At 40.4% G+C, this 16,603-nt stretch overlaps 1 protein-coding gene across 1 annotated transcript; it reads left to right on the top strand.

Moving 5' to 3' along the window:
- Positions 1-3,057: 3,057 nt before the first annotated feature.
- On the top strand, positions 3,058-15,801 carry LOC149298434 (retinoblastoma-like protein 2). The gene is made up of 22 exons (XM_089487275.1): positions 3,058-3,216; positions 5,228-5,358; positions 5,866-6,066; positions 6,770-6,834; positions 8,943-9,071; positions 9,276-9,436; positions 9,756-9,820; positions 10,040-10,223; positions 10,695-10,861; positions 11,040-11,149; positions 11,595-11,698; positions 11,788-11,925; positions 12,609-12,773; positions 12,922-13,039; positions 13,184-13,429; positions 13,561-13,796; positions 13,958-14,134; positions 14,259-14,330; positions 14,458-14,536; positions 14,789-14,994; positions 15,138-15,305; positions 15,631-15,801. Exons 1-22 carry the CDS (start codon positions 3,058-3,060, stop codon positions 15,799-15,801), a joined length of 3,252 nt encoding a protein of 1,083 aa, XP_089343401.1.
- The last annotated feature ends 802 nt before the right edge of the window (positions 15,802-16,603 follow it).

The following is a 16,603-nucleotide window of genomic DNA, read 5'->3' as shown; positions in this document are numbered from 1 at the left end:
TGTCACCCTTTGCCTGATAGGGCTTCGGTACATTGAAGATTGTAGATGGGGGTTGAGATCCAAGGAACCTTCTGTTATCTCCATGCTCTTCCTTTGGCATGATTGATTTAACTACTAAAAACATTTCAGCACCTGGTGCAGTGCCAATGGGTGCTTTTTTTCTTGAACCTTGTAAGGTCGAGGTGTCCACACCTGTCTATGAAGGAAAGGATTTTCATATAACAGACCATTCCTTGAAGGCTTGTTTTAGACCTGTTCCCCTTAGGACATTTTTGAATGCAGTCCAAAGTTGATGGGTATTTCTTTACTGCCACCTTCTCCCTTTTTTGATGTTCCTCATCCCTGTGGTGCAAAGTGTCTGAGGTCCAAGATGGTCTTGTATACAGGTTCACCGGAGAATACATTCATTTTCTTACACTTTTGGATAGATATCTGCACCTATAGATTGATTTTTGATAACAATACATTTTTTAATTATAATTTATACAGTAATATTGTAGCCAGGGGATATCTGTGCTTTATTACGCATAAGATGGATCCGGTGCATTTGATCTGACTGCGTATTACTATACAGCACTGATAAGCACCAAAGGGGATTTAAGCAAATATGCATTTTTTAAAACAATAATGTGATCATTTTCCATTTGAAATATTTATGGGCCTTAAAATGCTGATCTGCTAGTGGCTGTCATTTGTAATTTGAGTCCTTTTTTTTGTCATTAACTGCGACTTTCCATGTATCTCTATAAAAACAGTGTTTAAACTTGCTTAACCCACAAGTGGCTTCTTAATGTCCAGAAATTTCAGGTTTAGTCAATATTTTAATGTTAAAATGAGCCAAGCTCGAATTTGGTGTTTATAAAAGTATTTCCCTTAAAACTCTAGAGGTTAGAAACCGAATTAAGTTACCAATTCCGATTGATCTTTGGTGGGTTCTGAGGAACCTCATTAGTGAAACGTTGGATGAGTTAGGTATGTATATTTTTATTCAAAACATATTGGTGTCCATTATGGACAAATTGAGAAACTGTCCTACTTAAGTATGCATTTGGGCAGTTTGATCTCTTTAGGGTGGGGGGTCTTTTGTATTGAAGAACAAGTCGGTGGAAGGTACACGTTTCTGGAGGACAAGAAAAATCCCATTACTATCTACTCTGTGCCCAAATTTTTTTTATTAATTGTTTGTTCATAGATAGTATGAGGATGTTGGATGTTAAATGACTTGTACTTATAGCCCCTGGCTTCTCAAACTGAGTGTTCTGTTTACTTTCCAGATACATACAATATGCTGGTTGTGTTCTGTGTGGTCTGAATCGGCTTGTAGTTGAACACACGTCTTCAGAGAAAAGTCCTTTGTAATTTATTGAATTTCTTTCTATGGTGTTCTATAGAGCAAATGGAAGTTTAATTATTTTTTATTAAACATATTCTTTTGACTATCTGTGATGTAAATCTCTTTGACACACGACCTGGGTATGATGATTCGTAAGTAATGTTTGATGGGAAAGATGATGTGATATAGTGAGGGGTCTGAAACATCGGTGCTTGTGGGATCTCCTTCACCCCCGGGTTTAAGGATGAGTACCACATGGTTCTATACATGCTATGATATATAATGTTATGCCTAGGCACATATTTAATTGGAGGTATAGAATGTATCTAAGACTTGTAAAAGACCCTATTTTGGGGGTAAAACACACTAACTGCTTGTTGGTGGCCTCTGAAGCTTTTCTAGAAGTTTGAACCAGGGTTGCCTTGCATCCATGCGTGTAGGTTGAGAGGACATCTAGTAATTTTAAGTCTTCACCGTTGACATAGTGTGTATTTTTTGGGTTTTTTTTTTACTTTTGGTTGTATTGAATGTCCTTACCCTCCATTTTTCTATTTTTTTTTTAAAACTCTGGATCTAGCTGATAAGTTGCAAACATGTAAAATAACTTTTAATCTAGAGAGGGACAAATATGTCAGCCTTCCATTCCTGCCACAGTAGTCTATATTGTGCCTTGGTATCCATAAGCACAAGAGTTCTCCAGGCATTTGCCAAGTGTGCGTGATGGATAACCCACCACTGCCAAAGCATAAACACTTTTTCACTGCGAAATCCCTCACCTGGATGAAACACCTTCAGTCATACACCAAAATATAAAGAAAGGGAAAGGCAAAACCTAAAAAGCATAAAACGCATACACATTCAGATTCCCGAGTTGCTGCTAGAACGATAATGACCCACAAATACATAAAACAAACAATTTGGTATTCAGCACCTTAGTAAGCAATATAACTGAGATAAATTAAATAGGGCCAAGCAATATATGGCTGTATAGTGCTTTGGAATCCCCAATATTTATGCCGTTGGTTTTTGAATGGTGTTCGCTGGGTATCCCCTAAAATTTTAAAATGTATACAGACAGCCTTTCCTTGTACACTGTATCATATGTTAATATCTTAATCAATACACTATACGATATATATTTATTATAGAGATCTTATAAATATATAATGTTTTATGGCTGTGCCTTCTACCTAGATATCTGTATAATTGTAGTTCATACACTTGGTAATCCGGAGTCTCCATTAGCGGGGGGGGGGGGGGGGGGGGGGTAAATGTTTATACTGTTTTGCTTGTGATTGTATCTGTTTTAACCATAACATTAAGCACAGTTTACAGTCTCATTGACAACAAGCTCAGGTCCAATCCTCCACTCTACAACCAAACAAATACATTTATAACGACAGCCAATGAAATGTCTAAGAGGTAAAACTAACCAATAGACTTGGGCGCTTTAATAGAACTGTCCAATCAGAAAGGCACATTTAGCAGAGTTCACCCCGCCCCTTTACACTCACAGCTTCCCGTCATATCTACGAAAACTGCGTAGCTTCGATTGTGGAACAGGGGGGTTTACAGTGACAGAATGCCGTAACTGTGTCTGTGAATCCCATTGCGCTGCTGTCAGACGGAGACGAGACTTTTAAATGTCTTCGCGTTGTCAGTCGCGGCGCTGTGTGGCTTTACTTGGGGACAGGGACGTGAAGGGGTCCGGGTGAGGCCTGAAGATGATTAAGGAAGAGGAGGAGGACAAGGAGAGCCGACATGGAGAGGAACAGCTTCGTCACCGCTATGAAGAGCTTTGCAGCAGCCTTAACATGGACGAGAGGGCCCGGGGGGAGGCCTGGGACAGCTACGGCAGGATAAGCCAGAACTATACCCTGGAGGTGAGGGGCTACACGGGCACTCGATCCCTGGGGTAACCCTGCCAGTAGGGTATGGGGTATATATCCCTGGTGGGGGCAATTAGTGACAGCGGGGGCGGGAGGCATTACACCCACCAACCCCACCTTGTGGACTTAAAGGGCTTGACAGATGTGTTTATGTAATAATGCCAGAGGAGTGTGTACAGTATTGCTCAAACTCCTTGCCTTAATGGGTTAAATGTTTAGTAAAATGACGATCAAATGTAGGGACAGGTATTTTTTATCTGTTATACAGATATATAATAGGCCATGCAAAATATATATATATATAATATGTATTATTTATTTAGTTTTATTTATTTTTGCGGTGACCTCATATGGCGTTTTTTTGGCTTATAATGACTTTACATTTTCTTACATCAAGTGGAAGACGCCTGATGGGAGAATGCCATATATTATCCCTTTAATATCACATTGTGCACTTTCCATATAGAAAGGAGTCCGTGCCAGACTGAGTGACCCTGGGAATCTGCCCCTTCACCCTGATATTGGGGCAAAAACGCTCAGTGTCTGGGTCCAACCCTGAGAGCCAGATATATTTAACAAAGTCAATTTATCAATATATTATTTTTTTTATAAAGACAAAAAAGCACATTTTTTCTTTTTATATCCTATTTTCACTCGTAGTATTTATTTAGGTACAGCGATACCAGTAGTCTGGTGTGGTATAATCAGTCTTGGCTTGTGATGCTGTTGCCATAGCGCAGGTTGCTTTGGTGGTCCTGTTGGCTTGGCTTGTAGGCTTACAGCTCGCTGGATCACAGGGTTTGAAATCGGGTGTTTGTTTGGGGTTGGTATGGTGAGTAGTTCGATGGAGTCCCCACTGACTGCTGCTGGAGTGTAATTGATATTTTAATTGATTTCACTGTCGAGTCCTCCATTTGAAGGCAGAATTTTTTTTTTTCTTGGCACTAACGAACTTGCATATATAAATACTGAAATTAAGATAACTAAAGTTTATACGTGTTTTAAAAAAAAAAAAAAAAAAACAAAGGAAGAGGAACAGTCACCATATCCACAAATATTTTCTCCATCTGCAACACAGTAACACTTGTGTTAAAAATATTTATTAGATCTGTAAACATTTGAATGTTTTCCCTGATTTGTAGTTTATAAGGAAAGTTTTAGTAATGATTTCCCCACTTTTAGAATTTTGACCGAGAATTGCTCTTCATAATGCCCATCTCTATTTATTAATAGGCAGTAAGCACTGATCTCTGTTGATATCAATTTGATCTGTTAATAGAGCAAAGCTTAGAACTATTTTGAATTTAGCTTTTTCTTTTAATTTTTTTTAAAAATCGATTTTTAATTTGTTTTAATTCACTTTCAGTGTTACTGATTATCTCACAAAGCTCTTTTAGAACCTGGCCATCCAGGGTTGTCTGTCAGTTTCTTATGAATGAAGAAGTCCTCATTGATTCTCTGTGATGTAATGTAATTAATTACTTGATTGGATTTCATAGGAATCCTAAGATTCTGACAGGTTTGTGGCCCCCTGGTCCAAGTCTGACCAGTCTACTTTACAGATTATTTCATTTTTTTTTTTAAAATTATATAGCTCCATCAAATTCCTCAGAGCTATACAATCAATCAGTGAGGACTCAATCTGATTCAGTTTATGATTAGGAGGAACAGTACGTGTATATGGTTGGAGATTTACATACTCTGGTCATCAGATTATAGAATAATATATAAAATAAGTCAAGCTGGTAGCAAGAACTTTAGAAGCAATGGGTCAATGGCTCCTGGGATTTATCAAGCTTGTCATGTACATGAATAGTGTGTATGTCTGTCCTTATTGTAAGAGAGATCATCAAACATTGCCGGCTTTAGATTAATTGTTACATGGTAACAGTCGATGGATGGGTGCAGTCCTACATCTTTCACAGCGGCTTCCAATTAAAATGTAACATCTACCTTTTCTACGTCGATACTTCCGTCTTCAACCTCTGTCTTCTTGTTTTGACAGGGTAATTCCCTGCACTGGTTGGCATGTGCATTATATGTGGCATGCAGGCAAGCTGTACCGACGGTGGGCAGAGGGACGGTGGAGGGGAACTATGTGTCGTTGACCAGAATCCTGAGCTCTTCAGAGTTGAGGTACGTCATAGGAAAGACTGTGAAAGTGTTTTAATCTGTGGTATCAAACCATGTATAAGCCAAACTTTTAGGTACCACCTTGATTTTCACCTTGAAGTCGTAGGCTGTAGCAGACGCTGGCCTCTGTGCCAGTTCATGTTACTAATATAACTATTGGGGCCTAAAAAGCTCTGCCACAAGCACATCCCTTTACAGAATCATGGGAACCGTGTACATGCAGGTCTAGCTTATTGGCTTTCGTGGTCTAATTAGTATCTTCGCTTCCATATAATGCAATGACATTTAATCAATGGCACAGTTAAGGCAGCCGGCGTCCATAACTAGCGACCAAGCTAATCATTACCTTCATGAAATGCACCAGAACTGCAGCATGACTACCAATAGCTCCTCAAATTTACAGGTCAATTCTCCCCACCGTATTATAATTGTATAGTTACTTGTTCACTGATGCAAGGCTTCAACAGTTTGGATCCTAGCTTATGTTATAATTTTATTTTATTTTTTTAGTCTGATTGAGTTTTTCAGCAAAATGAAGAAGTGGGAGGACATGGCAAATCTACCAGAAGAATTTCGTCGGAGGACAGAGAAGCTGGAACGGAACTTCACGGTCACTGCTGTCTTGTTCCAGAAATACAATCCGCTCTTTCTAGAAGTCTTCAAGAACCCACAAGAAGAACAGCCACGGCAGCACAGAGGTCGAAAGCAAAGGTGGGTGTAGGTAGAGGGGTTCTAGAACCAGGTTATTAACATGCGGATCGTGGCTGCACCAGAAACAGAATTGGGACTACAATAATGTAGACCGGGATGGGTGCCAAGAGGTGGGCAGCAGCTGGTGGAACAGTGAACAAGGACTGCTTCTTTGTAAAACAATGTTCATTTCAGTGAACGAAGGGCATCAGTGAGATATTAACCATGTGACTCATTGATGTCTAAAAAAACAGGGGCATTACTGTCCCCTTTTAGCCATCCCAATCCTGGTTATAAAGATGCAAGGTGCACAAGCCTAAGGTCCTATTATTTCCAGCAAAAACCTTACGCATTACATGTTGTTATATAATTAATATATCAGAACGGGAACAAATAAGAGGAAGATTATTGGTTTCCGTAGTGATTACTCCAGGTATAAAAAAATCTGTATTCGATTCGTTGTGTTATTTATGCATTTACGGTATATATTGCCATCATGTTCTGCAGCACTGTACAGCAACATTATGCTAGCCGCCAATAATTACTTTGTGTTCTAGAACTGTATACTTTCCTAGTGGTTGTCAAGGGGTAAGTTATACTCATTCAGCTTGAGGGGGAAAAAGGTAGTTTGAACCTGGATTTATAGTGATATTGGTGACCTTAAGATTGTGGTGGAGATCATGTGTTCGTCAGAGGCATGACGATCTTCTTTTGGTTGTTCTAGGCGTCAGCCGTGTACCGTGTCTGAGGTATTCCAGTTCTGCTGGGTGCTCTTCATCTACACCAAAGGTAATTGTAATAATCACATTTCAGATTCTTAAATTCTTTGTGAAAATTGAAGCTCCGCACGTGTAGATCTGGAGAGTTGGTTTTAAGCCAGACATTGAAGATATTGGTATTTAAGGACTGGGCCAGTGGGATATGTATCAAGTGTTATTCACTCGGGGCCACTCAGCTATCATATGCATTAAAGTACATATGAAGGCTAAAGTGTTTCACCTGTCTGCGCAGGGTCAAGGTGAGAGGGGTGCAGCTACTTCTGGTAAACGCATATTCTAATGCTATACAGCAGCAGAAACTTTTTTGGGTGTCTCGGCCAATGCAAACACACAGACGATAGTTGCTTTAGAAGAGCTCCTGTAATATAAACAAACGAAGGTTTGCTTGTTTATCATGTGGATGTTGTAAATGGGTAGTTTATAAATCAGAGATCAGTGATGCAAACGATACATTTATATGACTTTCCCTCTTCTGAACGCTGTTACAGTGAGAAGCCTGGCTTGTTACCTTGGACCAGCGAGACACGGGTCTATATAGTCCCAGGTGGCGAGTCCTGTCTGGACTAGTCATGATTTAGGAGTATTGGCTAATGCTTAATGTATGTATTTCTTCCAGTTTGCAGTTTTCTGTGGCCGGTTGCATTAGTCATACGAGTATTAGTGAGCGAGTAAAGATACTTCTCGTTTTCCTTTTGCTTTGTTTTGTTTGTTTTTGCTTTTATTTTATTGTTTCATTTTGCCTTTTAAGGAAAACACATTCTTAAGTCGCTAATTAAAAGGAAAAGTGCCGAGCAGTGATATTTCAGCTAGGCTGGCCTTTTAAATCCTTTTGGTTCAGCATCTCTTATCATAGCAACTATACACAGAAGGCAAGTTTGGGCTTGTCTGTGCAAGAGAGCGTCGCCTCTCAGACCAATGAGGAGCAGTTTCCTACCGGGGCTGCCCTGCCTTTCTTGATGGGAGTCAGACTCTGTCTGTCAGCCGCTCGCAGCTGCCGGTGCTTGTTCTTGCTTGCTGGGGGCAGGTGACTGGATGCGGTGACAGGTAATTAAAGGGGGTTTATCTTCTGCAGCCAGCAGTGATATGACATAGCACGTTGTACGTTTTATTATTATACAAAAATCATTGGAAGCAGCAGATCTATCGGGTGATAGTTAACCTCTCAAATGAAAAAATACCCCTGCGTGTGTGTATTGTGGGGTGTTCACAATATAGTTGTGTATTGATTTAGAACTTTGCCCCAGACTTGCTCTTTAGAAATGTGGCTCGGTGTCTGGAATAGAGGAACATGTGTTATGCTTGGACAATGAAACTTGCGCAAAAGGGTCTTTGTCGTGTAAATGGTTTATTACTCTGGAAAATGAACGTACCGGATGCCGCCATCGTGCTGCTACTGCAGGTCTGTTTTGGTTTTGTGGTTAGATGCTTTCCTGTGTTGAGTTTACTTTTGCTTTTTTGTAACACGGTTTTACTAAAATCATACAGTCTGCAGAGAATTATAGGGGGGGGGGGGGGGTCAGGGCGCTTGTTAAAATGCGACTCTCATGATGCCCAGCAGATATCTTCCACAAAACAGAAGGCAGCGTTGTGGGTCCGCATCTGTTGGACGTTTCCTGTCCGCTGGAACAGCCCAAAAGGTGGTCATGGAACTTCAACTCTCATGATGACGAGGAAGCCATTGGGTTGCTGAGCTTGTTGGGATTTTTATTTCTACAATACATGGACAGGACCTCGTAATCTTATTGAGAGGGACACTGCCATCACATAGCAGATTTTTGTGATAAAATGGAGATGTAATTAAGTGTTGCGGAATATGTTATATTGGCTTTTTACCAAAGTTCTACATTTTTTGTTATACTTGACATCCGGACCATGTAAGCAGATTAAGGGTTTTAGAAATCACAAGGGCCCCTTTAAAAGATGTTAGAGGCTTGAGATACAGAATCTTCCATTTTTAAAGGGACACTTCATCATGTGTTCTTTAAATTATCACGGATCCCCCTTACATGGGGAGATTGTGTCGAGCCCCCATATGCATTTGCCCCTTTCTGTGCCCGTTTGGCTGATTCATCTCTTGATCTGTTCTGAGCATCTTTCTGATTTTTTTTTGTTTTATAGGAAACTTTCCAATGATCAGTGATGATTTGGTGAATTCATACCATCTCTTGCTCTGCACTTTGGACCTGGTTTATGGGAATGCCCTTCAGTGCGCCAACCGCCGAGAGCTTCTGAACCCCAATTTCAGTGGTATAAACTACACAAAAATGATAAATTGTCCCCCTGACATTACGTTAGAAACATAAGAGCCTTACGGCACATTATTTAGTTTAAATTAATCATGATTGCTGACTCGTTATTATAGTATCGTAATTCAAGTAAATTCCCTTGTTTTTGGATACTGTAGTCTAAGTGTTTTAGCTGCTTACGGGACACCATTTGTATTTTGGGCAGGTCTTCCTGAAGATTTCCAAAGTAAAGATTTTAAACCTCCTGCTGAGTCTCCCTGCATCATTGAGACCCTCTGTAGCCTCCATAACGGTTTACTTCTAGATGCCAAGGGAATTAAGGAACATTTCTGGAAGCCGTATATCCGGAAACTCTTCCACAGAAAGGTTTGCTTTTTGGGACATAGGAAGCATATTTCAGGGGTTTAAACCTATTACATCCTATTTCATCCTATTTCTGTCACTGTTATTAGGTCATAACTTATTTGTTTTTTTCTAAGTGACATAATACCTAAAACTGTTTACACGTAGTAGTTAAAAATGTGTTTTCTACATTCCTACTAGTGGCAGCGCATTAATAGGCCATGTAAACGATTATATTGTTAAGTCTGTAGACATAAACATGAGCCCCTATATGTAAATTAACCGCAGGGCACACTCCATGATAACATGACCAGTAAAATGGTACGACATCTCTACTTTCCAGGTCCTGAAGGGGAAATCTGAAGCACTCACAGGATTTCTGGATCCAGGGAACTTTGCAGAGTGCTTGTAAGTGAATTACATTCATCTGTCGTGTAATTGATACTCTAGTGACGGTGAACCCGGGCAACCGCGTAAGGTAGCTAAACCAAGAATGCCGCCGGCAGTCGCTCTTGATAATACGACAGGGCCAACAGCATATAATATTAATCCGAATTAATTCTGCAGCAAGATGTTTCTTCTACAAAACAACTATGGAATCTATACGTGTAATGCTCTCACTTACAGGAAATCCATTAATAAGGCGTACGAAGGATATGTGCTGTCTGCCGGACATTTGGATGAGAGAGTCTTCTTCGGGGACGCGGTGGAGGAGATCGGGAGTATAGGTCGCTGTCTGAATTCTGCAGAAACAACTGGGTCTACAGAGAGGGCTCAGCTGACTCAGAATTTACAGCAACACTTTGAAATGGTAATTAGAAAAAAAACTAATGAGTCGAAATCACAACCTTGTTTTATTTATTTTTACCCCTGTTAAAGCCAAGAAAAGGCAGGCAGTGTCAATGTTAAAACGTTGAAAGAGAAAGATCTGAGTCCACCCAACAGACATTTAAGCAAAAGCCTCGCTCCTTGAGTAGGGTTATAAGGCATGAAAAAGGTTAAGGAACGCATGAGTGTGGCGGTAGGACCCGATGTTCCCTGATGAACCCTTTTATTGTAGGACAGCGTGAAAAAAGACCTTTAATGTTAGTTCATATCGTTGTTTGCAAATGAGTTTGTACCTCAGGTCAGGGGCAATAAAGATGTGGATTTCACAGTAATGATAATAGTATGGATTTGAGTTGGCCGATACAGCCAATGCCTTAAAAAATATTTGGAAACATTGTATATTGGAAACACTATTGTATATTCATGTAGCACTTGCTTATTTCCTTTATCACAGATGAAATCACTTCAGATTTCCACCCCGCTTACAAGTGTAAAATACATACGGGATAGCAACCCGTACACTACGCCAGTGTCCAGCGCAGCCTACAGTGTGAGCCGGCTTTTTGCCATCCTATCTGGATTGAAACCATCTCCCAGTGAGCGGCTACTTCAGATGCTAAGGTAAGAGGAGGCTACCGACAGATCAGAAGATGTGGCCTAGTGAATTTACATTAATAAGCTGCAGACAGTATACAAAATGTGCAATAACATACACATGTTAAGACCAACCGGTTCAGGAGGGTAAGAGGGCCCTGCTCTTGCGGGCTTATACTGAACCTGTACCTCATTTGTACCCTAGGTCTTGTTCAAGAGATCCCACTCAAGCAATTGTGCAGCGGCTGAAGGATATGTTTGATACATTCTGTGAGCACACTGTTTCTGAAGGAGAAGACAGTCAATATTGCAAAGGTAAGGAAAATGATCACTTAAGTGGTTCAATCAGTTTGTGGTTTTAATAGCATGAGCCAAAAAGTTAGCTTATGGCAATTGAAGATGTATTTCTGATGCAGCTTAATATCAACCTAATTTTCCGGCGAGGGGTATAATGTAGGAATATAGTTGTGTAATGGGCAATATACACGCTCAGGGATCTTAGGTTTTATTTCATATGCAGCCCCACATCTCTTAAATATTAAAACCATGATTTGTGGAGTACTGCTAAATTAACCTAATTGACAGAATATGTCATTATCCCACTTCCTAGAGCCAACCTTGAAACCTGGTCTGTTTTTGAATGTATATAAGATTCTATGAACTTCGCTTCACTATGAAGCATCACATCCAAACAAATGCAATGGCAGCACGTTCTGACTATGGCCAGTATAGATGAAGCAAGATATTTTTCTTTCCACAGACATTGCAAGAAAATATTTCTGCTTTGCTGAAGTGTTCTATTACAAGGTCCTAGAGACGATTATAAACCAGGAGAAAAAGCGCCTTGGTGATGCAGACCTTTCTGTAAGTGAACTAAGGTTTTTGGTTTTCCGTTAAGAAGACATGGCGTTGCCCTGTTAAGCAATCTGATGGATGATGTCACTTTATTTCAGGTCATTCTGGAACAGGATGTCTTCCACAGATCACTGTTAGCTTGCTGTCTGGAGATTATCATATTTGCCTACAAGCCTTCAGGCAACTTCCCTCAAATAATTGTAATGTTTGACCTGGTGCCTTATGAATTTTATAAGGTATGCAAAGAGAAATTACCTTTCCCCTTTTTATTGCTACCATTCTTCTTCCTTCGCATGTCTGCCCCTGTCCAGTTAAAACCAGGTTACATTTTCATTTTGCAGGGATTTAATTTATGTATTAGAAATATTGTCAGTATCGAAATGTACTGCGGGCATGTTTTGAAGTTGCGCCGTTCCTACTTAACGTGGACAAGGGATGATGTGACCCTTCCCAGGGCTGCCATCAGAAATTTGGGGTGCCGTCGCTAGAATCTAGCACTAGTGACCACATTTTACTTCTACCATTAATATTGTATTTAAATTATGATATAAATACAATCATTACCAGAAATTAGCAGTTTCAGGAAATCAACCCCTGTATTACCAGGCATGAGCGGTTTCAGAGAATTAACCCCTCTTTACCATACATTACACACACAGACAAATACAGTTACATACACACATAATCACACACACAGTGGGTTTCTTACTTGGTGCTGGCTGCAGCTTACACTGAGCTCCTTGTGAAGGAGAGACACCTGGGCCTTGTAATGGGTGTACCATAATGCATCCCTGGACTTGATGTTACGTGTGTGTGCATGTATGTGTGTGTGTGTGTGTATATATATATATATATATATATATATAACACACATATACATACACTGAACTATTCATGCTGCCACACTTTCCTGTTGCAGGTGATTGAGATCTTCATAAAGGCAGAGGATGGTCTTTGTCGGGAGATGGTAAAACATCTAAAACATATTGAAGAGCAAATATTGGAGAGCATGGCCTGGGAGTTGGATTCACCCCTATGGGAAAAGATTAGAGAAAATGATGGGAAAATCCCATTCTGCAAGGAGGTTAGTAATGCCACAGAAATAAATATTGCAAAACAGCATCTATTAACAAAGAGCTCAACGTTACTTTTCAATGTGCTCATTATTTTACATTCATCAATTCAAGTCAATACTCCAAAATAACTTGATATTTGGTTTTCTTCTATTTCAGGTCATGCCTCCTCAGCATTATGTAAAATCGCATTGTAGCAGCTTGACTAGTTCCCCCACGCCTCTCACCCCAAGAAGAGTGAACGAGATCCGTGCTGATGCAGCAGGCCTAGCAAGGAGTAAGTGACCCAAAGTCTGAGTATCAGATGTGATGATGTCTATATGGAAGATGGTCGGAAACCAAGACTGAACACATTTTCTATGTTCTAAGCATAGTTTAAACATAATCAAAAGCTTTTCTTTCTTCTTTTCTCTCCTTTTAGGTGTTCCCTCTTCCCCGGTTACTCTGAGTGAGCGATACAGCTCCCCCGCCGCTGGTACTACACGAAGACGCCTCTTTATTGATACAGACAGCCCGTCTGATGCTGCAAGTACACCTCAAGCTTCCCAGAGCGTTACTCCAGCTGAGCCTGCTAGTGCTCCTCCGCTTCCAGGGCAGACCTTGGTAACGATGGCTACTGCCACTGTGACAGCCAACAATGGCCAAACGGTCACCATCCCTGTGCAAGGTGACAACCTCTAGCTGTTTGAAAATGCTCATCGACATATTATAACAAAATGCCGTGCATTTTATTTAACACAAACTTGTAATAAGAGCTGCTAAATCGGTTCTAAGAAGTCTGCAATACTTTTTACTCAGGCATTGCCAATGAGAGCGGAGGGATAACGTTCTTCCCCGTACAAGTGAATGTCAGCAGCCAGCCTCACAACGTGGCCGGTTCGGTGCAACCCCTCACCGCTCAGGCTCTTGCAGGACCAGTGACGCCTCAGCCGATGCAAATCACTGCCACACAGGTTCCATCATCCCCAAGTCGGCAGAACCTGGCCAGCGCTAAGCTGAAGAAGGCCAACTCCTTTTCTCTATTCTGCAGAAAGGTAATTCTCACAAAATAGGTTCAAACGAGACCAAGAATCTTTCATAGCATAATGCTTGCCAAAAGTGTTCCATCAAATCAATTTGTATGTGTATTCATAATTATATCTATGGTTTTTTTTTTTCCCCATCATTGTTTTTACTGTGTTTATTCTCTGAATAGGTTTACACTTTAGCCAGTGTCCGTCTCCAAGATCTCTGCCAGAAGCTGGATATTTCTGATGATCTCCGAGATAAAATCTGGACTTGCTTAGAGTACAGCCTGGTTCATTACCCGGACATGATGAAGGATCGACACCTAGACCAGCTCTTGATGTGTGCCGTGTATGTGATGGCCAAGGTAAGATACATGGGAGAACTCAAATAGGATCAGCTACCACATAGATATTAAGATGAGGATGGTTTTTCTTCTTACAAAGTGAACCATATTTAGTTGTTTTCCTCTATTTTATCTCACTGTTCAGATCACAAAAGAAAATCTATCATTCCACAGCATCATGGGATTCTATCGTACTCAACCCCATGCAAGGAGTGATGTAAGTGTTCATTAAGTTCCTTTCCTTAAGAAAAAAAATACTTTATGTTACATTCAAGTGAATCAACCCCATTGACTATATATTGTACAAAATTAACCTCCATAACTGGTTCAATTTCTTCCCACAGGTATACCGAAGTGTCCTCTTAAAGAGATGCAGAAGGCAGTCTGGCAGTAACCCTAATGCCCAAGAGACTTCCCCTCTAGGTAACACCAGAGATCCCAATAAGGAACTTTCTGCTGCGTGTGGTGAAAGGATGTGTAGTTTGAAAACACAAAACTCCTGAAACAAAACTGGAAAATAGCACTAGAAATAGTATTCCTGGAATGGTTTGGGAAGTTGCCTTAGGGAATACTTGAAGAAGAAATAAAAATCAGTTTGTAGTTGATGAGACAATGGTCTGTCTATATAGGCTATCTGTTCATAACCCGACGGTGTTTCTGTTAATCCTTATCTAGAGAGCCGTGAGCCCAGTCCAGTGGTGAGGTCCAGTAGCACCTTACCATTGCCGCAGCCCAGCAGCGCTCCTTCCACCCCCACACAACCGACCGGAGCCATCAGCGATCTGGAGGCAGACGAAAGGGGGCACCTTGTTCAGTTCTACAATAGCATTTACATTGAGAAGATGGAAAGCTTTGCAAAGAAGTATTCTAAGGCTAATATGGTAAGTGCAGGAGAGCGGTGCTGGCAACTGGCGTTTGTGGCTCACATTTGGATTACCATTGCTCCTTATGTTGCTCTTAATGTTTGCAATATTGTAACCAGCATCTCTTTTTTTTTTTTTTTTTTTTTTTTTTTTTTTTACAGAACGAGGCTACTCCACTCTCGCCCTTCCCTTCAATAAAAGCTCTGTCCCCGCGACGTGTACAGCTGTCTCTCAGTCATCCTATATACATCTCCCCTCACAATGTTGAAGCCTCGTCCATGACATCTGGGGAAAAGATCTGCTACTACTTTAACCTCAGCCCAGCAAAGGTGAGCTAGTGTCAGACATAGATAAGAAGGGCTTTTCGGACAGTTCGTATTCATTGTGTATGGCAGACCCTTTCATTTGTTTCCCACGTGACCGGCTCATAGGCATAATAACTTCTAGATAACAATTAATGCAAAAATGTGTCTTATCAGCATAATTGCCCCATTTATCGCCACTATAGATGAAACTGTAGAGAGTCACCATCTTGTTTTTCACATATACTTCTATGTCTGATGAGAACATCCCTCATAGCCCTGACTGCAGCACGTTTTGAGAAAACACCATTTGCTATTACATTTTTTTCTTTTCATTTATTCTTCGATACAGAGGTTACAAGACATTAACAGCATGGTCCGGACAGGAGAGACTCCCACTAAGAAAAGAGGAATTATCCTAGAAGAAGGAAGCGAGTCTCCGGCCAAGCGGATGTGCCCTGAAAACCACACTGCCCTCCTGAGAAGACTGCGGGATGTGGCTAATGACAGAGGGAGCCTCTGAGTCCCTTAAAAATATGCATTTCATGTATCATAATAATGTAAATAGTATTGCAACCAGTCTGAAATGTGACCGGACCTTGGTCACATACTGATTTTGTATATTGATTTTCTTAACTGCCCAATGGTTTGGCAAACAACAAGCATTAGCTTAATCCCTAAATGGTCAGTCCTGTTTTGGTAGGAATTAATACACATAAAGTACAAGTAAACATTACTTGTAGAGTGAAATCTCTGTAATAGCGTTTAGTACGATTTTGGCAGCTGAAGGTACACCAGAATTAGTAGACTTCTGTACACAAACCAGACTATGGTTAGCAAGCTGAACATACTAAGAGGGGATAAATAATAATAATTAATATATTCCCTACAGAGCTGCTTTACATAAAGGTGTTTTAATTACTTAATGGTGAATTGTATTGACACAAAAATGCCATCTCATTTAGGAAGGCCCAGTCCCAATGGCAAGAACATGGTATTGGGACTTATAATGGATAGTTAATGAGTGGAGATGGTGCGATTCCTCCCAACACAACTAAGCTTTGGTTAATCAATAGTGCTTGGGATACAAATTATTCATTTTAATGATACACCATTTGAGCTGGTTTCTTACTTTTTGTCTAAATTTGTGCACACTATCACTATGGCTACATCACACATAACCAGTGTTCTGTATGTGATTTTAAATCTCTAATCATCGTTGGCAGTATTGACCATGGTAATTAACCAGTGCAAAAAAAAAACAAACCTTTAAGGACAGTGGTATTAATACTATTTGTAGTATTAATATTGTATGGATCTAGTGA

This window comes from Sceloporus occidentalis, unplaced genomic scaffold (assembly GCF_023333645.1).
Source record: "Sceloporus occidentalis isolate IW3139 unplaced genomic scaffold, rSceOcc1.0.p SCAF_32, whole genome shotgun sequence".
NCBI classification, from domain to species: Eukaryota; Metazoa; Chordata; class Lepidosauria; order Squamata; family Phrynosomatidae; genus Sceloporus; species Sceloporus occidentalis.
This window is presented reverse-complemented; position numbering and strand designations above follow the sequence as displayed.

What these genes read in the sequence shown, in the direction of transcription:
- LOC149298434 (XM_089487275.1), top strand. Translation starts at nt 3,058, where the DNA reads ATGATTAAGGAAGAGGAGGAGGACAAGGAGAGCCGACATGGAGAGGAA. An exon ending in AGACAGTCAATATTGCAAAG is followed by an intron (nt 11,150 to 11,594) that starts GTAAGGAAAATG and finishes TTCTTTCCACAG; the next exon opens with ACATTGCAAGAAAATATTTC. An exon ending in CCAAGAGACTTCCCCTCTAG is followed by an intron (nt 14,537 to 14,788) that starts GTAACACCAGAG and finishes ATCCTTATCTAG; the next exon opens with AGAGCCGTGAGCCCAGTCCA.